The sequence below is a fragment of the Melospiza melodia genome (assembly GCF_035770615.1).
Source record: "Melospiza melodia melodia isolate bMelMel2 chromosome 7 unlocalized genomic scaffold, bMelMel2.pri SUPER_7_unloc_3, whole genome shotgun sequence".
Lineage (NCBI taxonomy): Eukaryota > Metazoa > Chordata > Aves > Passeriformes > Passerellidae > Melospiza > Melospiza melodia.
The window spans coordinates 205151-229765 of record NW_026948499.1 but is presented as its reverse complement, the minus strand read 5'-3'; the positions used below and the strand labels follow the sequence as shown (position 1 = coordinate 229765).

General features: G+C 62.6%; 1 protein-coding gene and 3 pseudogenes across 1 annotated transcript; all 4 read right to left on the bottom strand.

Annotated features, from left to right (window-relative positions):
* Positions 1 to 566: 566 nt before the first annotated feature.
* Positions 567 to 9328, bottom strand: LOC134432934 (uncharacterized). The gene is given in 12 exon segments (XM_063181801.1): positions 567 to 754; positions 860 to 966; positions 1530 to 1814; positions 3441 to 3710; positions 4184 to 4278; positions 4280 to 4352; positions 4769 to 4867; positions 5512 to 5664; positions 6321 to 6605; positions 8440 to 8709; positions 9174 to 9268; positions 9270 to 9328. Coding segments are annotated over 12 exon segments (1953 nt in total). The 3' UTR covers positions 567 to 592.
* Positions 9329 to 10264: 936 nt separating this feature from the next.
* Positions 10265 to 13970, bottom strand: LOC134432938 (class II histocompatibility antigen, B-L beta chain-like; annotated as a pseudogene).
* Positions 13971 to 14226: 256 nt separating this feature from the next.
* LOC134432933 (class II histocompatibility antigen, B-L beta chain-like) lies at positions 14227 to 18294 on the bottom strand (annotated as a pseudogene).
* Positions 18295 to 18551: 257 nt separating this feature from the next.
* On the bottom strand, positions 18552 to 23904 carry LOC134432932 (class II histocompatibility antigen, B-L beta chain-like; annotated as a pseudogene).
* Positions 23905 to 24615: the final 711 nt, after the last annotated feature.

Genomic DNA, 24615 nt, shown 5'->3' with positions numbered 1-24615 from the left:
CGACCCTGCCCGGTGTGCCCGGAGCGCCACGGACGGAGCGCGGAGCCTCCCCCGGCTGCTGCCGCTGCTGGCCCCGACCCTGACCCCGATTCTGGGGGGGCAAGGTGGGGATTTGGGGGGGTCCCGGTTCTGGGAATCGCTGGAATTTTTTGTTCGGATCCCTTTGTCCCGCTCCGCTTTTGAAACACAGTTTTATAAACAATGGTGTAAAGGAAATTACTTACTACTAATTAAGTTATATTAAAGTTGTGTAAAACTAAATCCTATCAAAGTAATTTTTACTATAATACCAAGTTTTGTATTTATTACTTCTATAAAGTTTGGAAAATATTATTTAGATCAATTCGGATTCGGGTCGTTATCCTCTGCCCGGTAGACTTCATCTGTTCGTTTTTTCCTTGGGGTTCCTCATCTTCCCTCCTCCCACATATTTCCAGCTCCTCCTCCTCCTCCTGCTCCTCCCGCTCCCCCCGGGCCCAGCCCCCACCCTTTCTCCCCCTCCCTTTGCCCCAATCCGTCCCATCGCCCCCCGCCCCCCCAGACCCCTCCCCAGCGCCCCCCAACAAACGGCCCCGGGCCCAGCTGGGAAGCTTTATTGGGAGCGCCGGCAGCGGGCACTGGGCGGGGGCAGAGCGCCAGCGGCGCTGGGGGGGACACGGGACCCCCCCGGGATCAGCGGAGCGGGGACGGAGCGGGGGGTCCCGGCCGGGCCCGAGCCCACGGGGAGGGGCTGCGGCCGCCGCCGCCTCAGGAGCTCTGTGGGCAGAGAAAAGGGGGTGACACCGGGCCGGGGGCCCCGGCGGGAGCGCGCACGGGGCTCCGCCACGGCGGCCACGCCGCCCCCGGCACCCGCCCTCACCTTCTTGCGCACGTAGAAGCCGAGCCCCAGCGCCACGAAGACCGAGCCCAAGACCAAGCCCCCGATGCCCGTCAGCATCTTGCTGCGGCCGGCGTCCGGCGGCATCTCTGGGGGGTCCGCAGGGCTCAGCGCCCCCAAAACCTCTCGGCGACACCCCCAGCCCCTCCCGGCGCCCTCCCTGTGGCCCCCGGCCCGGCCAGGACCCCCTGAAACCTCCCCCCGATCCCTTTTGGGCCTCGACAGGAGCCACCAAAGGCCCTCCCGTCCCTCTCGGCATCCCACAGCCCCCTCCCAGTTGCCCCCCAGCGCCCCGGGACCCCCAAACTCCCTCCCAGTCACACCCAGCACCCCCAAACTCCCTCCCAGTCACACCCAGCGCCCCCAAACTCCCTCCCAGTCACACCCAGGACCCCCAAACTCCCTCCCAGTCACACCCAGCGCCCCCAAACTCCCTCCCAGTCACACCCAGCACCCCCAAACTCCCTCCCAGTGCCCACCAGGACCCCCCCAACCCCATCCCACCCTCCCCAGCATCCCCCAAACCCCTGCCCAGCCCTTGCCCAGCCCCCAGCCCCTCTCCCACTCCCAGCCCGGCTCTCTCCAGCTCCCTCCCAGTGCCTCCCAGCACAGCCCAGCGCCTCTGCCAGCGCCCCCAGGGGCTCCCCCGTACCCCAGTGCCGCCTCAGCGGCTGCTCCAGGCTGACGTGCTCCACCTGGCAGCTGTAGCTCAGCCCGCGCCGGGGCGGCGTTTCCAGCAGCACCAGCAGCTGGTAGGTCCAGTCCCCGTTGGCCACCACGTCGGTGGCCACCACGTGCTCCGACAGCTCCTGCTGGCCCTGGAACCACCTCACCTGGATGGCAGCGGGGTAGAAATCCATCACGGAGCAGAGCAGGCGGCCGGGGCCGGGCTGGGAGCTCGAGGGGGGCACCAGCGAGATGGACACGCTGGGGGGCACTGGCAGAGACAGAGACAGAGAGAGCGGGGACACACTGGGATCAGCTGGGGGGCACTGGGAGAGAGAGGGGAGGGCTGGGGTGGGACTGGGATGGACTGGGAGGGACTGGCATGGATTGGCATTGACGGGGAGGGACAGGGAATGGCCTGTTAGGGATTGTTATGGCACTGAAAGAGATGGGAGGGAATGGGAGGCACTGGGAGACGGTGGAGGTTGGCGAGAGGACTGGGATGAACTGGGAATAAACTAATAATGTACATGGAGGGGCGGGCTGGAATTGGGAAGGACTGGGAGGAACGGGATATAGACTGGGAGGGATCTGGGAATGGACTGGGAGGGCCTGGGATGGACTGGGAGAGACTAGGAATGGACTGGAAATTTACAGGGAACCTACTGGGAGGGTGTTAGGTGGCATTGAGTGAGATGGGAGGGGATGGAGGGGCACTGGGAGAGTGTGGACATCTGGGAGTGAACTGGGAATTACATGGAAATCACCTGGGAATTGACTTGGAGGAGCTGGATGAGACAGTGAAGGACTGGGAGGGACTGGGAATGTACTGGGGTGGACTGGGAGGGACTGGGATTTATTGGGTTGGCACTGAGAGAGATGGGAGGGAATGGGGGGAACTGGGAGAGAGGGTCGAAGTCTAAGAAGAACTGGGAAAAGACTGGAGATGGACTGGGAGGGACTGGGGAGGAATTTGAGATGGTCTTGGGGGGACTGGGATGGCATTGGGAGGGATCTTGGTGGCACTGGGAGGAACTGGGAATGAAGCGCGCGGCGCTGGGAGGCCGAGCCCACCTCGGGGCACTCGGCGCTGCGGATCTGCCTGGCAACAGGTGAGTCATTTACGAGAGGCGATCTGATTGGCTAGAAAGCGTAAGCTTCACGCGTCGCTGAAATGGACGCGAAGGGGGGCACTGGGAGGGACTGTGGCTGACTGGAAATGGACTGGGAGGGACTGGGGTGGACTGGGAATACACTTGGAGGGACTGGGAGGCCCTGGGAATTAACAGGAAGGATGGGGAATGGGCTGAATATGAGAGGGATAGCGCTGGGATGGCACAAGCCGGGACTGGGAATGAACTGGGTTGGACTGGGAAAGGACTGGGAGCGAGTGGGATGGACTGAGAATAGACTGGGATGAACTGGGCTGGCACTGAGATAGGGGGGAGGGAATGGGAATTACTCTGAGAGTGCATGGAGATCTGGAGTACACTGAGAATGAAGTAGAAATAACCTGGGTATTGAGTTGGAGGGGCGGGGTGGGACTGGGACGGACTGGGGGTCACTGGGAAGGACTGGAGTGGCACTGAGAAAGATGGGAGGGGTACATAGCAAAGGGAGAGAGCGTGGAAGTCAGAGAAAGAACTGGAAATTAACTGGGAATGGACTGAGAGGGACTGGGATGGACTGGGACGAACTGGGACAAACTGGGAAAGGACTGGAAGGGACTAGGAATGGACTGTGGGGTTGGGAGGAAGGGGAAGACACTGGGATTGACTGGGAATGGACAGGAATGGACTTGGACGGGACTGGGAATGGACTGGTAGGGACTGGGAATATACTGGGATTGTCAGTGGCAGGGCAGGGCCCGAGGGGACACGCTCTGCCCCGCGCTCACCTCGGCGCTCCACGATGAACGGGCGGGATATCACGTAGTTGCGCCGGCAGAACCTGTCCACCGCAGCCCGTCTGCTCTCCATCAATTCCGGGTTGCTGTTCCAGTCCCGGGCCCACCTCTCCGCAATGGGAGTGAACCCCACGAAGTGCCCCACGTCGCTGTCGAACATGGCGTACTGCTGCCGGTTGTAGATGAACCTCTCCACGAACCTCACCTTCTCCGTGCTGTTAATGAAGTGACACTCTGAGGTTGACATCTCCTGGAGCACCCCTGTGAGTGCAGCACACAGCTCAGCGGTGCCCCCCAGCACCCCCAGCAGCACCCCCAGAGCTCCGGGCCCACCCCGGATCCCCACTCCGCACCCCCTGTGCCCCACGGCCGCCATGGGACCCTCCTGCCCGCGCTGCCGCTTCCTCTTTGCCGCCCTTCCCCCATTTCCCCTTCCTCATCCTCTCCCCTCCCACCTCCGCCCGCTCCCCAAATCACTTTTGGGCTCCCATTTCCCCATTTCCCCACTAATCCCCCAATCCCCAGCCCCCCTCCCGCTCAGTTTGGGGTCCCCCCTCCCCTTTTCCCCCTTCCCCACCCTCTCCCACCCCTCCCTCCCCTCCCCCCACCCCTCAGCCCCTCCCGCTCTCCCTTTGGGGGGTCCCCTCCTCCTCCCCCTCCATTCCGGGCTCCCCCCTTCGCCCCCTTTTCCCCCTTCTCCCGCCCTGGCCCAGCGCCTCCCGCCCCCCGCTCACCCGAGAGCTCCGCGCCCGCACCCGGGGGGGCTCCCAGCACCCCCAGTGCCACCAGCAGGGCCCCGGCTGCCGCCCCGAGCCCCATGGCCAGCGACCGCCGCCCCGAACCAACCGCGCTCCACTGCGGGAACCAGCCCGGAGCGGCGCGGGGTCATGAGGGACGCGCTCCCTGATTGGTCGGGCGTGGTTTTTGGCCGCGCTTTCATTGGTTGGGGTTTTTTTTGGCCTCTCTTTAATTGGCCGAAGTGATTTTTGCGCTCTCTAATTGGCCGGTCAGTTTGGAGCCCGATTTTCAGACCCTCTACCCAGCAACCGATTACTCATCTCCGCTCTTTTTTCTGATTCGCCGGAATTTCTTAGGGAGCTCAATTTATTAACCCTCTACCCGCCAACACCCTCTACCCGGCCTCATTAAACTCCGCTCTCCCATTGGCTGAGCGCTTTTTGGGGCGCTGCTCCCCCGTTCCCAGTGCCCCCAGTTCGGATCCGCGTTCCTGGGAGCAGCACCGACCCTGCCCGGTGTGCCCGGAGCGCCACGGACGGAGCGCGGAGCCTCCCCCGGCCGCTGCCGCTGCTGGCCCTCACCCTGCCGCCGATACTGGGGGGGCAAGGTGGGGTTTTGGGGGGGATCCCAGATTTGGGACTCGCTGGAAGTTTTTGTTCGGATCCCTTTGTCCCGCTCCCCTTTAGAAACACAGTTTTATAAACAATGGTGTAAAGGAAATTACTTACTACTAATTAAGTTATATTAAAGTTGAGTAAACCCAAATCCTATCAAAGTAATTTTTGCTATAATACCAACTTTTGTATTTATTACTTCTATAAAGTTTGGAAAATATTATTTAGATCAATTCGGATTCGGGTCGTTATCCTCAGCCCGGTAGACTTCATCTGTCCGTCTTTTTCCTTGGGGTTCCTCCTCTTCCCTCCTCCGACATAATCCCAGCTCCTCCTCCTCCTCCTCCTCCTCCTCCTCCCGCTCCGCCCGGGCCCAGCCCCCGCCCTTTCTCCCCCTCCCTTTGCCCCAATCCGTCCCATCGCCCCCCGCCCCCCCAGACCCCTCCCCAGCGCCCCCCAACAAACGGCCCCGGGCCCAGCTGGGAAGCTTTATTGGGAGCGCCGGCAGCGGGCACTGGGCGGGGGCAGAGCGCCAGCGGCGCTGGGGGGGACACGGGACCCCCCCGGGATCAGCGGAGCGGGGACGGAGCGGGGGGTCCCGGCCGGGCCCGAGCCCACGGGGAGGGGCTGCGGCCGCCGCCGCCTCAGGAGCTCTGTGGGCAGAGAAAAGGGGGTGACACCGGGCCGGGGGCCCCGGCGGGAGCGCGCACGGGGCTCCGCCACGGCGGCCACGCCGCCCCCGGCACCCGCCCTCACCTTCTTGCGCACGTAGAAGCCGAGCCCCAGCGCCACGAAGACCGAGCCCAAGACCAAGCCCCCGATGCCCGTCAGCATCTTGCTGCGGCCGGCGTCCGGCGGCATCTCTGCGGGGTCCGCAGGGCTCAGCGCCCCCAAAACCTCTCGGCGACACCCCCAGCCCCTCCCAGCGCCCTCCCTGCGGCCCCCGGCCCGGCCGGGACCCCCTGAAACCTCCCCCCGATCCCTTTTGGGCCTCGACAGGAGCCACCAAAGCCCCTCCCGTCCCTCTCGGCATCCCACAGCCCCCTCCCAGTTGCCCCCCAGCGCCCCAGGACCCCCAAACTCCCTCCCAGTCACACCCAGCACCCCCAAACTCCCTCCCAGTCACACCCAGCACCCCCAAACTCCCTCCCAGTCACACCCAGGACCCCCAAATTCCCTCCCAGTATCCACCAGTAGCCCCAAACTCCCTCCCAGTCACTCCCAGCACCCCCAAACTCCCTCCCAGTGCCCACCAGCACCCCCAAACTCCCTCCCAGTCACACCCAGCGCCCCCAAACTCCCTCCCAGTCACACCCAGCACCCCCAAACTCCCTCCCAGTGCCCACCAGCACCCCCCCAACCCCATCCCACCCTCCCCAACATCCCCCAAACCCCTGCCCAGCCCTTGCCCAGCCCCCAGCCCCTCTCCCACTCCCAGCCCGGCTCTCTCCAGCTCCCTCCCAGTGCCTCCCAGCACAGCCCAGCGCCTCTGCCAGCGCCCCCAGGGGCTCCCCCGTACCCCAGTGCCGCCTCAGCGGCTGCTCCAGGCTGACGTGCTCCACCTGGCAGCTGTAGCTCAGCCCGCGCCGGGGCGGCGTTTCCAGCAGCACCAGCAGCTGGTAGGTCCAGTCCCCGTTGGCCACCACGTCGGTGGCCACCACGTGCTCCGACAGCTCCTGCTGGCCCTGAAACCACCTCACCTGGATGGCAGCGGGGTAGAAATCCATCACGGAGCAGAGCAGGCGGCCGGGGCCGGGCTGGGAGCTCGAGGGGGGCACCAGCGAGATGGACACGCTGGGGGGCACTGGCAGAGACAGAGAGAGAGAGAGAGAGAGCGGGGACACACTGGGATCAGCTGGGGGGCACTGGGAGAGAGAGGGGAGGGCTGGGGTGGGCTGGGGAGGGACTGGGAATGAACTGGGTGTACTGGGAGGAAGTGGGAATGGACTGGGCTGGGGCAGGAATGGACTGAGGGTGACTTGAAATTGACTGAGAGGACTGAGAATCTACTGGGGTGGACTGGGGATGGACAGGGGTGGACTGGAATGAACTGGGAATAGATTGGGAGGGACCGGTGTGGATAGGGAGGGTGTGGGAGACGTGAGTGGGGATGGAGGGCATTGCACGGATTGTGCAGGTCTGGCAATGAACTGGGGATGAACTGGAAATCAACTGGGAATTAGCTTTGAGGGAGTTGGAAGCATTGGGAATAGCATTGGAAAGGACTGGGATGGATTGGCAATATACTGGGAGGCACTGGGAATAGACTGGGACAGACTCGGGTGCTACTGAGAGAAGTGGGAGGGGATGGGGGGTACTGGGACAGAAGGTGGAGGTCTGGAAATAAACTGGGAATGACCTGGGAATAGACTGAGAATGGATTTGGAGGGTCTGCATGAGACTGGGAAGGATTTGGAATGAACTGGGGTGGACTGGGAGGGACTGGGATTTATTGGGTTGGCACTGAGAGAGATGGGAGGGAATGGGGGGAGCTGGGAGGGATGGTGGAGTTCTGAGAGTGAACTGGGAATGAACTGGGAAGAGACTGGAAATGGACTGAGAGGGACTGGGGAAGAATTGGAGATGGTCTTGGAGGGACTGGGATGGCACCGGGAGGTGTTTTGGTGGCACTGGGAGGAACTGGGAATGAAGCGCGCGGCGCTGGGAGGCCGAGTCCAGCGCGGGGCACTCGGCGCTGCGGGTCTGCCCGGCAACAGGTGAGTCATTAAAGAGACGCGATCTGATTGGCTGAAACCATCAGCTTCACGCGTCGCTGAAATGGACGCGCGGGGGGGCACTGGGAGGGACTGGGATGGAGTCGAAATGGACTGGGATGGACCGGAAATGGAATGGGATGGACTGGGGTGTGCTGGAAATGGACAGGAGTGGACTCGGATGGACTTGATGGATTGGGAATACACTTGGAGGGACTGAGTGGCACGGGGAATGAAGTGGGAGGGATGGGGAATGGACTGGGAACGGGCTGAATATGAGTGGGATGGCACTGGAATGGTAGAAGACGGGACTGGGAATGAACTGGGATGGACTGGGAAAGGGCTCGGAGCGACTGGGTTGGAGTGGGAAAAGACTGGGAGGAAATGGTGTGGAACTGATAGAGGTGGGATGGGTTGGGGGTTACTGTGAAAGTGGGTGGAGGTCTGAGAGTGAACAGGGAACAGACTGGGAATTGAGTTGGCGGGGGTGGGTGGGCCTGGGATGGGCTGGGAGGAACTGGGGAGGACGGGAGTGACACTGAGAAAGATGGGAGGGGCTCTTGGAGAAAGGGTAGAATTCGGAGAGTGAACTGGGAATGGACAGGGATGGACTGGGAGAGACAGGGAATGGGCTGGGAGGGACTGGGGGGGATTTGGAGGGACTTGGGATGGATTGGGAATGGATTGGGACAAAATGGGAATGGACTACGAGGGACTGGGAATGGACTGGAGGTATTGGGATGGACTGAGAGTGACTGGGAGGGAGAAGGAGAGACTGGGATGGACTGGCATGGACTGGGATGAACCGGAAATGGACTGGGAGGGTACGAGAATATACTGGAAGGGACTGGTAGGGACTGGGATTGACTGGGATGGTCACTGGCAGGGCAGGGCCTGAGGGGACACGCTCTGCCCCGCGCTCACCTCGGCGCTCCGTGATGAACGGGCGGGACACCTCGTAGTTGTGCCGGCAGAGCGTGTCTACCTGAGCCCGTCTGTGCTCCAGTATGGCCGGGTCGCTGTTCCAGCCCTTGGCATTCCTCTCCCCATAGGGGGTGAACCCCACGTAGCTCCCCACGTCGCTGTCGAACATCGCCCACATCTGCCGGTTGTAAATGTACCTCACCACGAACCTCACCTTCTCCGTGCGGTTAATGAACAGACACTCGGCCTTAAACATGTGCTGGAGCACCCCTGTGAGTGCAGCACACAGCTCAGCGGTGCCCCCCCAGCAGCACCCCCAGAGATCCGGGCCCACCCCGGATCCCCACTCCGCACCCCCTGTGCCCCACGGCCGCCACGGGACCCTCCTGCCCGCGCTGCCGCTTCCTCTTTGCCGCCCTTCCCCCATTTCCCCTTCCTCATCCTCTCCCCTCCCACCTCCGCCCGCTCCCCAGATCACTTTTGGGCTCCCATTTCCCCATTTTCCCACTAATCCCCCAATCCCCAGCCCCCCTCCCGCTCAGTTTGGGCTCCCCCCTCCCCTTTTCCCCCTTCCCCACCCTCTCCCACCCCTCCCTCCCCTCCCCCCACCCCTCAGCCCCTCCCGCTCTCCCTTTGGGGGGTCCCCTCCTCCTCCCCCTCCATTCCGGGCTCCCCCCTTCGCCCCCTTTTCCCCCTTCTCCCCCCCGGCCCAGCGCCTCCCGCCCCCCGCTCACCCGAGAGCTCCGCGCCCGCACCCGGGGGGGCTCCCAGCACCCCCAGTGCCACCAGCAGGGCCCCGGCTGCCGCCCCGAGCCCCATGGCCAGCGACCGCCGCCCCGAACCAACCGCGCTCCACTGCGGGAACCAGCCCGGAGCGGCGCGGGGTCATGAGGGACGTGCTCCCTGATTGGTCGGGCGTGGTTTTTGGCCGCGCATTCATTGGTTGGGGTTTTTTTTGGCCTCTCTTTAATTGGCCGAAGTGATTTTTCCGCTCTCTAATTGGCCGGTGAGTTTGGAGCCCGATTTTCAGACCCTCCACCAAGCAACTGATGACTCATTTGCGATCTTTTTTCTGATTCGCCACAATTTCTTTGCGAGCTCAATTTCTTAACCCTCTACCCGCCAACACCCTCTACCCGGCCTCATTAAACTCCGCTCTCCCATTGGCTGAGCGCTTTTTGGGGTGCTGCTCCTCCGTTCCCGGTGCCCCCAGTTCGGATCCGCGTTCCTGGGAGCGGCACCGACCCTGCCCGGTGTGCCCGGAGCGCCACGGACGGAGCGCGGAGCCTCCCCCGGCTGCTGCCGCTGCTGGCCCTGACTCTGCCCCCGATTTTGGGGATCCATAGGGGGTTTGGGAGGTGGGTCCCGGATTTGGGCTTGGCTGGAATTTTCTGTTCGGATCTCGTTGTTCAGCATCGCTTTAGAAATACAATTATATTAAAAATGGAGTCAAGAAAATTGCTTACTACTATTTAAACTATACTAAAATTATGTAAACCTAAGTTCTATTACGCTAACATTTCTTATAATACTAACTTCTTTATTTATGTCTTCTTTTAAATTTTTAAATTATTAACTAAAATTAATCCCGTTCGGGTCGTCCTCTTCCGGCTGCTCCTCTTCCTCTCTCCTTCCTCTTCTGCTTGCTCCTCCTCCTTTCTCCCTCCGCTTCCTCCTTTTCTCGGTCCCTCCTCCTCCTCCTCCTCCTCCCGCTCCCCCCGGGCCCAGCCCCCACCCTTTCTCCCCCTCCCTTTGCCCCAATCCGTCCCATCGCCCCCCGCCCCCCCAGACCCCTCCCCAGCGCCCCCCAACAAACGGCCCCGGGCCCAGCTGGGAAGCTTTATTGGGAGCGCCGGCAGCGGGCACTGGGCGGGGGCAGAGCGCCAGCGGCGCTGGGGGGGACACGGGACCCCCCCGGGATCAGCGGAGCGGGGACGGAGCGGGGGGTCCCGGCCGGGCCCGAGCCCACGGGGAGGGGCTGCGGCCGCCGCCGCCTCAGGAGCTCTGTGGGCAGAGAAAAGGGGGTGACACCGGGCCGGGGGCCCCGGCGGGAGCGCGCACGGGGCTCCGCCACGGCGGCCACGCCGCCCCCGGCACCCGCCCTCACCTTCTTGCGCACGTAGAAGCCGAGCCCCAGCGCCACGAAGACCGAGCCCAAGACCAAGCCCCCGATGCCCGTCAGCATCTTGCTGCGGCCGGCGTCCGGCGGCATCTCTGCGGGGTCCGCAGGGCTCAGCGCCCCCAAAACCTCTCGGCGACACCCCCAGCCCCTCCCAGCGCCCTCCCTGTGGCCCCCGGCCCGGCCAGGACCCCCTGAAACCTCCCCCCGATCCCTTTTGGGCCTCAACAAGAGCCACCAAAGCCCCTCCCCTCCCTCTCGGCATCCCACAGCCCCCTCCCAGTTGCCCCCCTGCGCCCCAGGAGCCCCAAACTCCCTCCCAGTCACAACAAGCACCCCCCAATTCCCTCCCAGTCACACCCAGCACCCCCAAACTCCCTCCCAGTCACACCCAGCACCCCCAAACTCCCTCCCAGTGCCCACCAGCACCCCCCCAACCCCATCCCACCCTCCCCAGCATCCCCCAAACCCCTGCCCAGCCCTTGCCCAGCCCCCAGCCCCTCTCCCACTCCCAGCCCGGCTCTCTCCAGCTCCCTCCCAGTGCCTCCCAGCACAGCCCAGCGCCTCTGCCAGCGCCCCCAGGGGCTCCCCCGTACCCCAGTGCCGCCTCAGCGGCTGCTCCAGGCTGACGTGCTCCACCTGGCAGCTGTAGCTCAGCCCGCGCCGGGGCGGCGTTTCCAGCAGCACCAGCAGCTGGTAGGTCCAGTCCCCGTTGGCCACCACGTCGGTGGCCACCACGTGCTCCGACAGCTCCTGCTGGCCCTGGAACCACCTCACCTGGATGGCAGCGGGGTAGAAATCCATCACGGAGCAGAGCAGGCGGCCGGGGCCGGGCTGGGAGCTCGAGGGGGGCACCAGCGAGATGGACACGCTGGGGGGCACTGGCAGAGACAGAGAGAGAGAGAGAGAGAGCGGGGACACACTGGGATCAGCTGGGGGGCACTGGGAGAGAGAGGGGAGGGCTGGGCTGGGCTGGGGAGGGACTGGGAACGGAATGGGAGGGACTGGCATGGATTGGCATTGACGGGGAGGGACTGGGAATGGCCTGTTAGGGATTGTTATGGCACTGACAGAGATGGGAGGGAATGGGAGGCACTGGGAGACGGTGGAGGTTGGCGAGAGAACTGGGATGAACTGGGAATAAACTAATAATGTACATGGAGGGGCGGGCTGGAATTGGGAAGGACTGGGAGGAACGGGATATAGACTGGGAGGGATCTGTGAATGGACTGGGAGGGACTGGGAGGGACTGGGAGAGACTAGGAATGGACTGGAAATTTACAGGGAACCTACTGGGAGGGTGTTAGGTGGCATTGAGTGAGATGGGAGGGGATGGAGGGGCACTGGGAGAGTGTGGACATCTGGGAGTGAACTGGGAATTACATGGAAATCACCTGGGAATAGACTTGGAGGATCTGGATGAGACAGTGAAGGACTGGGAGGGACTGGGAATGAACTGGAGTGGACTGGGAGGGACTGGGATTTATTGGGTTGGCACTGAGAGAGATGGGAGGGAATGGGGGGAACTGGGAGAGAGGGTCGAAGTCTAAGAAGAACTGGGAAAACACTGGAGATGGACTGGGAGGGACTGGGGAGGAATTGGAGATGGTCTTGGGGGGACTGGGATGGCACTGGGAGGGATCTTGGTGGCACTGGGAGGAACTGGGAATGAAGCGCGCGGCGCTGGGAGGCCGAGCCCAGCGCGGGGCACTCGGCGCTGCGGATCTGCCCGGCAACAGGTGAGTCATTTACGAGAGGCGATCTGATTGGCTAGAAAGCGTAAGCTTCACGCGTCGCTGAAATGGACGCGAAGGGGGGCACTGGGAGGGACTGGGGCTGACTGGAAATGGACTGGGATGGACTGGGAATACACTTGGAGGGACTGGGAGGCACTGAGAATTAACAGGAAGGACGGGGAATGGGCTGAATATGAGAGGGATAGCGCTGGGATGGCACAAGCCAGGACCAGGAATGAACTGGGTTGGACTGGGAAAGGACTGGGAGCATGTGGGATGGACTGAGAATAGACTGGGATGAACTGGGCTGGCACTGAGATAGGGGGGAGGGAATGGGAATTACTCTGAGAGTGCATGGAGATCTGGAGTACACTGAGAATGAAGTAGAAATAACCTGGGTATTGAGTTGGAGGGGCGGGGTGGGACTGGGACGGACTGGGGGTCACTGGAAAGGACTGGAGTGGCACTGAGAAAGATGGGAGGGGTACACAGCAAAGGGAGAGAGCGTGGAAGTCAGAGAAAGAACTGGAAATGAACTGGGAATGGACTGAGAGGGACTGGGATGGACTGGGACGAACTGGGACAAACTGGGAAAGGACTGGAAGGGACTAGGAATGGACTGTGGGGTTGGGAGGAAGGGGAAGACACTGGGATTGACTGGGAATGGACAGGAATGGACTTGGACGGGACTGGGAATGGACTGGTAGGGACTGGGAATATACTGGGATGGTCAGTGGCAGGGCAGGGCCCGAGGGGCACGCTCTGCCCCGCGCTCACCATGGCGCTCCACGATGAACGGGCGGGATATCACGTAGTTGCGCCGGCAGAACCTGTCCACCGCAGCCCGTCTGCTCTCCATCAATTCCGGGTTGCTGTTCCAGTCCCTGGCCCACCTCTCCGCAATGGGAGTGAACCCCACGAAGTGCCCCACGTCGCTGTCGAACATGGCGTACTGCTGCCGGTTGTAGATGAACCTCTCCACGAACCTCACCTTCTCCGTGCTGTTAATGAAGTGACACTCTGAGGTTGACATCTCCTGGAGCACCCCTGTGAGTGCAGCACACAGCTCAGCGGTGCCCCCCCAGCACCCCCAGCAGCACCCCCAGAGCTCCGGGCCCACCCCGGATCCCCACTCCGCACCCCCTGTGCCCCACGGCCGCCATGGGACCCTCCTGCCCGCGCTGCCGCTTCCTCTTTGCCGCCCTTCCCCCATTTCCCCTTCCTCATCCTCTCCCCTCCCACCTCCGCCCGCTCCCCAAATCACTTTTGGGCTCCCATTTCCCCATTTCCCCACTAATCCCCCAATCCCCAGCCCCCCTCCCGCTCAGTTTGGGGTCCCCCCTCCCCTTTTCCCCCTTCCCCACCCTCTCCCACCCCTCCCTCCCCTCCCCCCACCCCTCAGCCCCTCCCGCTCTCCCTTTGGGGGGTCCCCTCCTCCTCCCCCTCCATTCCGGGCTCCCCCCTTCGCCCCCTTTTCCCCCTTCTCCCGCCCTGGCCCAGCGCCTCCCGCCCCCCGCTCACCCGAGAGCTCCGCGCCCGCACCCGGGGGGGCTCCCAGCACCCCCAGTGCCACCAGCAGGGCCCCGGCTGCCGCCCCGAGCCCCATGGCCAGCGACCGCCGCCCCGAACCAACCGCGCTCAACTGCGGGAACCAGCCCGGAGCGGCGCGGGGTCATGAGGGACGCGCTCCCTGATTGGTCGGGCGTGGTTTTTGGCCGCGCTTTCATTGGTTGGGGTTTTTTTTGGCCTCTCTTTAATTGGCCGAAGTGATTTTTCCGCTCTCTAATTGGCCGGTGAGTTTGGAGCCCGATTTCCAGACCCTCCACCCAGCAACCGATGACTCATTTGCGATCTTTTTTCTGATTCGCCACAATTTCTTTGCGAGCTCAATTTCTTAACCCTCTACCCGCCAACACCCTCTACCCGGCCTCATTAAACTCCGCTCTCCCATTGGCTGAGCGCTTTTTGGGGCGCTGCTCCCCCGTTCCCAGTGCCCCCAGTTCGGATCCGCGTTCCTGGGAGCGGCACCGACCCTGCCCGGTGTGCCCGGAGCGCCACGGACGGAGCGCGGAGCCTCCCCCGGCTGCTGCCGCTGCTGGCCCTGACCATGCCCCCGATTCTGGGGGGGCAAGGTGGGGTTTTGGGGGGGTGCCGGTTCTGGGAAACGCTGGAATTTTTTGTTCGGATCCCTTTGTCCCGCTCCGCTTTTGAAACACAGTTTTATAAACAATGGTGTAAAGGAAATTACTTAATACTAATTAAGTTATATTAAACTTGTGTAAACCTAAATCCTATCAAAATAATTTTTACTATAATACCAAGTTTTGGATTTATTACTTCTATAAAATTTGGAAAATATTATATAGATTCAATCCGTTTCGGGTCGTTCTCCTCAGCCCGGTAGACTTCATCTGTCCGTCTTTTCCTTCGGGGTTCCTCCTCCTCCCTCCTCCTTTCTAATCCCTCCTCCTCCTCCTCCTCCTCCTCCCGCCCCCCCGGGCCCAGCCCCCACCCTTTCTCCCCCTCCCTTTGCCCCAATCCGTCCCATCGCCCCCCGCCCCCCCAGACCCCTCCCCAGCGCCCCCCAACAAACGGCCCCGGGCCCAGCTGGGAAGCTTTATTGGGAGCGCTGGCAGCGGGCACTGGGCGGGGGCAGAGCGCCAGCGGCGCTGGGGGGGACACGGGACCCCCCCGGGATCAGCGGAGCGGGGACGGAGCGGGGGGTCCCGGCCGGGCCCGAGCCCACGGGGAGGGGCTGCGGCCGCCGCCGCCTCAGGAGCTCTGTGGGCAGAGAAAAGGGGGTGACACCGGGCCGGGGGCCCCGGCGGGAGCGCGCACGGGGCTCCGCCACGGCGGCCACGCCGCCCCCGGCACCCGCCCTCACCTTCTTGCGCACGTAGAAGCCGAGCCCCAGCGCCACGAAGACCGAGCCCAAGACCAAGCCCCCGATGCCCGTCAGCATCTTGCTGCGGCCGGCGTCCGGCGGCATCTCTGGGGGGTCCGCAGGGCTCAGCGCCCCCAAAACCTCTCGCCGACACCCCCAGCCCCTCCCGGCGCCCTCCCTGTGGCCCCCGGCCCAGCCGGGACCCCTGAAACCTCCCCCCGATCCCTTTTGGGCCTCAGCAGGAGCCACCAAAGCCCCTCCCGTCCCTCTCGGCATCACACAGCCCCCTCCCAGTTGGCCCCCAGCGCCCCAGGACCCCCAAACTCCCTCCCAATCACACCCAGCACTCCCAAACTCCCTCCCAGTCACACCCAGCACCCCCAAACTCCCTCCCAGTCACACCCAGCACCCCCAAACTCCCTCCCGGTCACACCCAGCACCCCAAACTCCCTCCCAGTCACTCCCAGCGCCCCCAAACTCCCTCCCAGTCACTCCCAGCGCCCCCAAACTCCCTCCCAGTGTCCCACCAGCACCCCCCAACCCCATCCCACCCTCCCCAGCATCCCCCAAACCCCTGCCCAGCCTGTGCCCAGCCCCCAGCCCCTCTCCCACTCCCAGCCCGGCTCTCTCCAGCTCCCTCCCAGTGCCTCCCAGCACAGCCCAGCGCCTCTGGCCAGCGCCCCCAGGGGCTCCCCCGTACCCCAGTGCCGCCTCAGCGGCTGCTCCAGGCTGACGTGCTCCACCTGGCAGCTGTAGCTCAGCCCGCGCCGGGGCGGCGTTTCCAGCAGCACCAGCAGCTGGTAGGTCCAGTCCCCGTTGGCCACCACGTCAGTGGCCACCACGTGCTCCGACAGCTCCTGCTGGCCCTGGAACCACCTCACCTGGATGGCAGCGGGGTAGAAATCCATCACGGAGCAGAGCAGGCGGCCGGGGCCGGGCTGGGAGCTCGAGGGGGGCACCAGCGAGATGGACACGCTGGGGGGCACTGGCAGAGACAGAGAGAGAGAGAGAGAGCGGGGACACACTGGGATCAGCTGGGGGGCACTGGGAGAGAGAGGGGAGGGCTGGGCTGGGCTGGGGAGGGACTGGGAATGGACTGGGATGGACTGGCAGCAAATAGGAATGCACTGGGGGGAATGGGAATGGAATAGGTATGGACTGGAGGCACTTGGAGGAACTGGGAATGGATTGGTAGGGACTGGGATGTATTGGGCTGGACCAAGAATTGACTGGGACTGACTTGAAATTGACTGAGAGGGACTGGGAATGTACTGGGGTGGACTGGGAATAGACTGGGATTGATAGGAAATGGACAGGGATGGTCTGGGAGGGACTGGGATGGCACTGGGAGGGATCTTGGTGGCACTGGGAGGAACTGGGAATGAAGTGCGCGGCGCTGGGAGGCCGAGTCCAGCGCCGGGCACCCGGCCCTGCGGGTCTGCCTGGCAACAGGAGAGTCATCAGAGAGACGCGATCTGATTGGCTGGGAGGCGTCAGCTTCACGCGTCGATGAAATGGACGCGAGGGGGTGCACTGGGAGGGAGTGGGGCTGACTGGAAATGGACTGGGATGGAATGGAAAGGGACTGGGATGGACTGGGATGCACTTGATGGATTGGGAATACACTTGGAGGGACTGGGAGGCACTGGGAATGAACTGGAAGGGATGGGGAATGTACTGCGTATGAGTGTGATGGCACTGGGATGGCACAAGGCGGGACTGGGAGTGACTGGGATGAACTGGGTAAGGACTAGGAGCGACTGGGAGCGACTGGGATAGACTGGGAGGAACTGGGATGGCACTGAGAGAGGTGGGAGGGCGTGGTGGTTACTCTGAGAGTGCATGAAGGTCTGGAGTGAACTGGGAATGAACTGGGAATAGACTGGGAATTGAGTTGGAGGGGCTGGGTGGGACTGGGAGGCACTGGGAAGGACTGGAGTGGCACTGGGAAAGATGGGAGGGGTACTCGGCAAAGAGAGAGAGGGTGGAAGTCGGAGAGAGAACTGGGAATGAACTGGGAATGGACTGGAAGGGATTGGGAATGGTCTGGAGGGACTGGAATGGAATGAGAGGGACTGGGAGTGGAAGAGATTGGGATGGATTGGGAATGGACTGGGAGGGTCGGGGAATATACTGGAAGGGACCGGTAGGGACTGGGATGGACTGGGATGGTCACTGGCAGGGCAGGGCCCGAGGGGACACGCTCTGCCCCGTGCTCACCTCGGCGCTCCGTGATGAACGGGCGGGACACCTCGTAGTTGTGCCGGCAGTACGTGTCCACCGCAGCGCGGATGTCCTCCATTTTGGCCGGGTTGCTGTTCCAGTGCTTGGCACTCCTCTCCCCAAAGGGGGTGAACCCCACGAAGTGCCCCACGTCGCTGTCAAACATCACATCCTGCACCCGGTTGTAGATGTACCTCTCCACGTACCTCACCTTCTCCGTGCCATTAATGAAGTGACACTCGAACTTTAACATCTCCAGGAACACCCCTGTGAGTGCAGCACACAGCTCAGCGGTGCCCCCCCAGCACCCCCAGCAGCACCCCCAGAGCTCCGGGCCCACCCCGGATCCCCACTCCGCACCCCCTGTGCCCCACGGCCGCCACGGGACCCTCCTGCCCGCGCTGCCGCTTCCTCTTTGCCGCCCTTCCTCCATTTCCCCTTCCTCATCCTCTCCCCTCCCACCTCCGCCCGCTCCCCAAATCACTTTTGGGCTCCCATTTCCACATTTCCCCACAGTTCCCCAATCCCCAGCCCCCCTCCCGCTCAGTTTGGGCTCCCCCCTCCCCTTTTCCCCCTTCCCCACCCTCTCCCACCCCTCCCTCCCCTCCCCCCACCCCTCAGCCCCTCCCGCTCTCCCTTTGCGGGTCCCCTCCTCCTCCCCCTCCATTCCGGGCTCTCCCCTTCGCCCCATTTTCCCCCTTCTCCCCCCTGGCCCAGCGCCTCCCGCCCCCCGCTCACCCGAGAGCTCCGCGCCCGCACCCGGGGGGGCTCCCAGCACCCCCAGTGCCACCAGCAGGGCCCCGGCTGCCGCCCCGAGCCCCATGGCCAGCGACCGCCGCCCCGAACCAACCGCGCTCAACTGCGGGAACCAGCCCGGAGCGGCGCGGGGTCATGAGGGACGCGCTCCCTGATTGGTCGGGCGTGGTTTTTGGCCGCGCTGTCATTGGTTGGGGTTTTTTTTGGCCTCTCTTTCATTGGCCGAAGTGATTTTTGCGCTCTCTAATTGGCCGGTTCGTTTGGAGCCCGATTTCCAGACCCTCTACCCAGTAACTGATGACTCATTTCGGCTCTTTTTTTCTGATTCGCCAGAATTTCTTAGGTAGCTTATTATTTTAACCCTCTACCCGCCAACACCCTCTGCCCGGCCTCATTAAACTCCGCTCTCCCATTGGCTGAGCGCTTTTTGGGGTGCTGCTCCCCCGTTCCCAGTGCCCCCAGTTCGGATCCGCGTTCCTGGGAGCGGCACCGACCCTGCCCGGTGTGCCCGGAGCGCCACGGACGGAGCGCGGAGCCTCCCCCGGCTGCTGCCGCTGCTGGCCCCGACCCTGACCCCGATTCTGGGGGGGTAAGGTGGGGTTTTGGGGGGGTCCCGGTTCTGGGAATCGCTGGAATTTTTGGTTCGGATCCCTTTGTCCCGCTCCGCTTTTGAAACAGAGTTTTATAAACAATGGTGTAAAGGAAATTACTTACTACTAATTAAGTTATATTAAAGTTGTGTAAAACTAAATCCTATCAAAGTAATTTTTACTATAATACCAAGTTTTGTATTTATTCCTTCTATAAAATTTGGAAAATATTATTTAGATTCAATCCGTTTAGGGTCGTCCTCCTCAGCCCGGTCGATTTCATCTGTCCGTCTTTTTCCTTGGGGTTCCTCCTCTTCCCTCCTCCTACATAATCCCAGCTCCTCCTCCTCCTCCTCCTTCTCCTCCCGCTCCCCCCGGGCCCAGCCCCCGCCCTTTCTCCCCCTCCCTTTGCCCCAATCCGTCCCATCGCCCCCCGCCCCCCCAGACCCCTCCCCAGCGCCCCCCAACAAACGGCCCCGGGCCCAGCTGGGAAGCTTTATTGGGAGCGCCGGCAGCGGGCACTGGGCGGGGGCAGAGCGCCAGCGGCGCTGGGGGGGACACGGGACCCCCCCGGGATCAGCGGAGCGGGGACGGAGCGGGGGGTCCCGGCCGGGCCCGAGCCCACGGGGAGGGGCTGCGGCCGCCGCCGCCTCAGGAGCTCTGTGGGCAGAGAAAAGGGGGTGACACCGGGCCGGGGGCCCCGGCGGGAGCGCGCACGGGGCTCCGCCACGGCGGCCACGCCGCCCCCGGCACCCGCCCTCACCTTCTTGCGCACGTAGAAGCCGAGCCCCAGCGCCACGAAGACCGAGCCCAAGACCAAGCCCCCGATGCCCGTCAGCATCTTGCTGCGGCCGGCGTCCGGCGGCATCTCTGGGGGGTCCGCAGGGCTCAGCGCCCCCAAAACCTCTCGGCGACACCCCCAGCCCCTCCCAGCGCCCTCCCTGTGGGCCCCGGCCCAGCCGGGACCCTCTAAAACCTCCCCCGATCCCTTTTGGGCCTCAGCAGGAGCCACCAAAGCCCCTTCCGTCCCTCTCAGCTTCCCACAGCCCCCTCCCAGTTGCCCCCCAGCGCCCCAGGAGCCCCAAACGCCCTCCCAGTGACCCCCAGCACTCCCAAACTCCCTCCCAGTCACACCCAGCACCCCCAAACTCCCTCCCAGTCACACCCGGGACCCCCAAACTCCCTCCCAGTCACACCCAACACCCCCAAACTCCCTCCCAGTCACTCCCAACACCCCCAAACTCCCTCCCAGTCACACCCAGCACCCCCAAACTCCCTCCCAGTCACAGCCAGCGCCCCCAAACTCCCTCCCAGTCACACCCAACACCCCCAAACTCCCTCCCAGTCACTCCCAACACCCCCAAACTCCCTCCCAGTCACACCCAGCGCCCCCAAACTCCCTCCCAGTGCCCACCAGCACCCCCAAACTCCCTCCCAGTGCCCACCAGCACCCCCAAACTCCCTCCCGGTGCCCACCAGCACCCCCAAACTCCCTCCCAGTCACACCCAGCGCCCCCAAACTCCCTCCCAGTCACACCCAGCACCTCCAAACTCCCTCCCAGTGCCCACCAGCACCCCCCCAAGCCCATCCCACCCTCCCCAGCCCCCCCCAAACCCCTGCCCAGCCCTTGCCCAGCCCCCAGCCCCTCTCCCACTCCCAGCCCGGCTCTCTCCAGCTCCCTCCCAGTGCCTCCCAGCACAGCCCAGCGCCTCTGCCAGCGCCCCCAGGGGCTCCCCCGTACCCCAGTGCCGCCTCAGCGGCTGCTCCAGGCTGACGTGCTCCACCTGGCAGCTGTAGCTCAGCCCGCGCCGGGGCGGCGTTTCCAGCAGCACCAGCAGCTGGTAGGTCCAGTCCCCGTTGGCCACCACGTCGGTGGCCACCACGTGCTCCGACAGCTCCTGCTGGCCCTGGAACCACCTCACCTGGATGGCAGCGGGGTAGAAATCCATCACGGAGCAGAGCAGGCGGCCGGGGCCGGGCTGGGAGCTCGAGGGGGGCACCAGCGAGATGGACACGCTGGGGGGCACTGGCAGAGACAGAGAGAGAGAGAGAGCGGGGACACACTGGGATCAGCTGGGGGGCACTGGGAGAGGGAGGGGATGGCTGGGGTGTGGAGGGCCTGGGAATGGACTGGGAGGGACTGGGAATGGAGTGGGAGGGACTGGGAATGGAGTGGGAGGGGCAGGGGTGGCACTGAGAGAGGTGAGAGGAGATTGGAGGGGCACTGGGAAAGATGGTGAAGGTCTGGGAGTGAATTGGGAATAGACTGGGAATAGATTTCGTGGGTCTGGATGAGACTGGGATGGACTTGGAGGGATTGAGAATGAATTGAGGTGGGCTGGGGAGGGACTGGTAATGGACTGGGCGGGACTGGGAATGGACTGGGAATGGATTGGGAGGGACTGGGAATGGACTGGGATGGACTGGGATGGACTGGGAGGGACTGGGAATGGACTGGGAGGGACTGGGAATGGACTGGGATGGACTGGGATGGACTGGGAGGGACTGGGAATGGACTGGGAGGGACTGGGAATGGACTGGGATGGACTGGGAGGGACTGGGAATGGAACGGGAATGGACTGGGAGGGACTGGGAATGGACTGGTGTGGACTGGGATGGATTGCGCTGTGCCCGGAACAGACTTGGGGTTTACTTTTAATTGATGGATAGGGGCTGGAAATCTACTGGGGTAGACTGGGGATGGACTGGGATTGATTTGGAATGGACAAGGGTGGACTGGGAGGGACTGGAAGTGGATTGGGAGGGTCTGGTAGAGATGAGTGGGGATGGGAGGCACTGGGAGGGAGCATGGCGGTCTTGCAATGAACTGGGAATGAACTGGAAATCAAGTGGGATTTAGCTTTGAGGGAGTTTGAAGGACTGGGAATATCATTGGGAAGCACTGGGAATATACTGGGAGGCACTGGGAATAGACTGGGACAGACTTGGGTGCTACTGAGAGAGATGGGATGGAATGGAGGGTACTGGGACAGAAGGTGGAGGTCTGGAAATAAACTGGGAATGAACTGGGAATAGACTGGGAATTGATTTGGAGGGGCTGGGTGGGACTGGGAAGGACTGGGAGGAACTGGGAAAGAACTGGAGTGAAGTGGGAGGGACTGGGATTTATTGGGTTCGCACTGAGAGAGATGGGAGTCCATGGGGGAACTCGAAACAGGCTGGAGGTCTAAAAGTGACCTGGGAATGAACAGGGAAGAGACTGGAAATGGACTGGGAGGGACTGGGGAGGAATTGGAGATGGTCTGGGAGGGGCTGGGATGGCACTGGGAGGGATTTTGGTGGCACTGGGAGGAACTGGGAATGAAGCGCGCGGCGCTGGGAGGCCGAGTCCAGCGCGGGGCACTCGGCGCTGCGGGTCTGCCTGGCAACAGGTGAGTCATCTAGATGACGCGATATGATTGGGTGAAAAGCGTTAGCTTCACGCGTCGCTTAAATGGACGCGCGAGGGGGCACTGGGAGGGACTGGGGCTTACTGGAAATGGACTGGGCTCGAATGGAGACGGACTGGGATGGACTGGGCTGGACTTGATGGACTGGGAATACACTTGGACGGACTGGGAGGCACTGGGAATGAACTGGCTGGGATGGGAAATTGACTGGGCATGGGCTGAGTATAAGTGAGATGGCACTGGGATGGCACAAGGCGGCACTGGGAATGAACTTTGATGGACTGGGAAAGGACTGGGAGCGAGTGGAATGGACTGGGAGGAACTGAGGGTCACTGAAAAAGGTGGGACGGGATGGGGGTTACTGGGAGTGTGGGTGGAGGTCGGAGAGTGAACTGGAATGAGCTGGAAATAAACTGGGAATTGAGTTGCAGGAGCTGGGTGGGACTGGGACAAACTGGGAGGAACTAGGAATAACGAGAGGGGCACTGAGACAGATGGCAGGGAGACTTGGCACTGGGATAGTGGGTAGAAGTAGGAGAGCGAACTGGGAATAGAATGTGAAGGATTAGGATGGACTGGAAATGGACTAGAAATGGACTGGCAATGGGCTGGGAGAAACTGGGAGGATTGGGATTGACTGGAGGGATTGGGATGGACTGAGAGGGACTGAGAGAGAGTGGGATAGACTGAAATGTACCGGGAATGGACTGAGATGGACTGGCATGGACTGGGAATGGACGGGGAGGTTCTGGCAATATACTGGAAGGGACTGGTAGGGACTGGGATTGACTGGGATGGTCACTGGCAGGGCATGGCCCAAGGGGACACGCTCTGCCCCGCGCTCACCTCGGCGATCCACGCTGAACGGGCGGTAAACCTCGTAGTTGTGCCGGCAGAGCCTGTCCACCTCATGTCGTCTGTACTCCATTTTGGCCGGGTCGCTGTTCCAGTACTTGGCAATCCTCTCCCCATAGGGGGTGAACCCCACGTAATGCCCCACCTCGCTGTCGAACATCGCGTACTGCTCCCGGTTGTAGATGTTCCTCGTCACGTACCTCACCTTCTCCGTGCCGTTAATGAAGTGACACTCGTACTGTACCAGCTCCTGGAACACCCCTGTGAGTGCGGGACACAGCTCAGCAGTGCCCCCCCAGCACCCCCAGCAGCACCCCCAGAGCTCCGGGCCCACCCCGGATCCCCACTCCGCACCCCCTGTGCCCCACGGCCGCCACGGGACCCTCCTGCCCGCGCTGCCGCTTCCTCTTTGCCGCCCTTCCCCCATTTCCCCTTCCTCATCCTCTCCCCTCCCACCTCCGCCCGCTCCCCAAATCACTTTTGGGCTCCCATTTCCCCATTTTCCCACTAATCCCCCAATCCCCAGCCCCCCTCCCGCTCAGTTTTGGGGTCCCCCCTCCCCTTTTCCCCCTTCCCCACCCTCTCCCACCCCTCCCTCCCCTCCCCCCACCCCTCAGCCCCTCCCGCTCTCCCTTTGGGGGGTCCCCTCCTCCTCCCCCTCCATTCCGGGCTCCCCCCTTCGCCCCCTTTTCCCCCTTCTCCCGCCCTGGCCCAGCGCCTCCCGCCCCCCGCTCACCCGAGAGCTCCGCGCCCGCACCCGGGGGGGCTCCCAGCACCCCCAGTGCCACCAGCAGGGCCCCGGCTGCCGCCCCGAGCCCCATGGCCAGCGACCGCCGCCCCGAACCAACCGCGCTCAACTGCGGGAACCAGCCCGGAGCGGCGCGGGGTCATGAGGGACGCGCTCCCTGATTGGTCGGGCGTGGTTTTTGGCAGCGCTGTCATTGGTTGGGGTTTTTTTTGGCCTCTCTTTAATTGGCCGAAGTGATTTTTGCGCTCTCTAATTGGCCGGTTCGTTTGGAGCCCGATTTTCAGACCCTCTACCCAGCAACTGATGACTCATTTCCGCTCCTTTTTTCTGATTCGCCAGAATTTCTTAGGTAGCTTATTATTTTAACTCGCTAGCCGCCAACACCCTCTACTCGGCCTCATTAAACTCCGCTCTCCCATTGGCTGAGCGCTTTTTGGGGTGCTGCTCCCCCGTTCCCACTGCCCCCAGTTCGGATCCGCGTTCCTGGGAGCGGCACCGACCCTGCCCGGTGTGCCCGGAGCGCCACGGACGGAGCGCGGAGCCTCCCCCGGCTGCTGCCGCTGCTAGCCCTGACCATGCCCTCGATTTTGGAGGGGGCAAGGTGGGGTTTTGGGGGGGTCTCTGTTCTGGGAATCGCTGGAATTTTTTGTTCGTATCCCTTTGTCCCGCTCCGCTTTTGAAACACAGTTTTAGAAACAATGGTGTAAAGGAAATTACTTACTACTAATTAAGTTATATTAAAGTTGTGTAAAACTAAATCCTATCAAAGTAATTTTTACTATAATAGCAACTTTTGTATTTATTCCTTCTATAAATTTTGGAAAATATTATATAGATCAATTCGGATTCGGGTC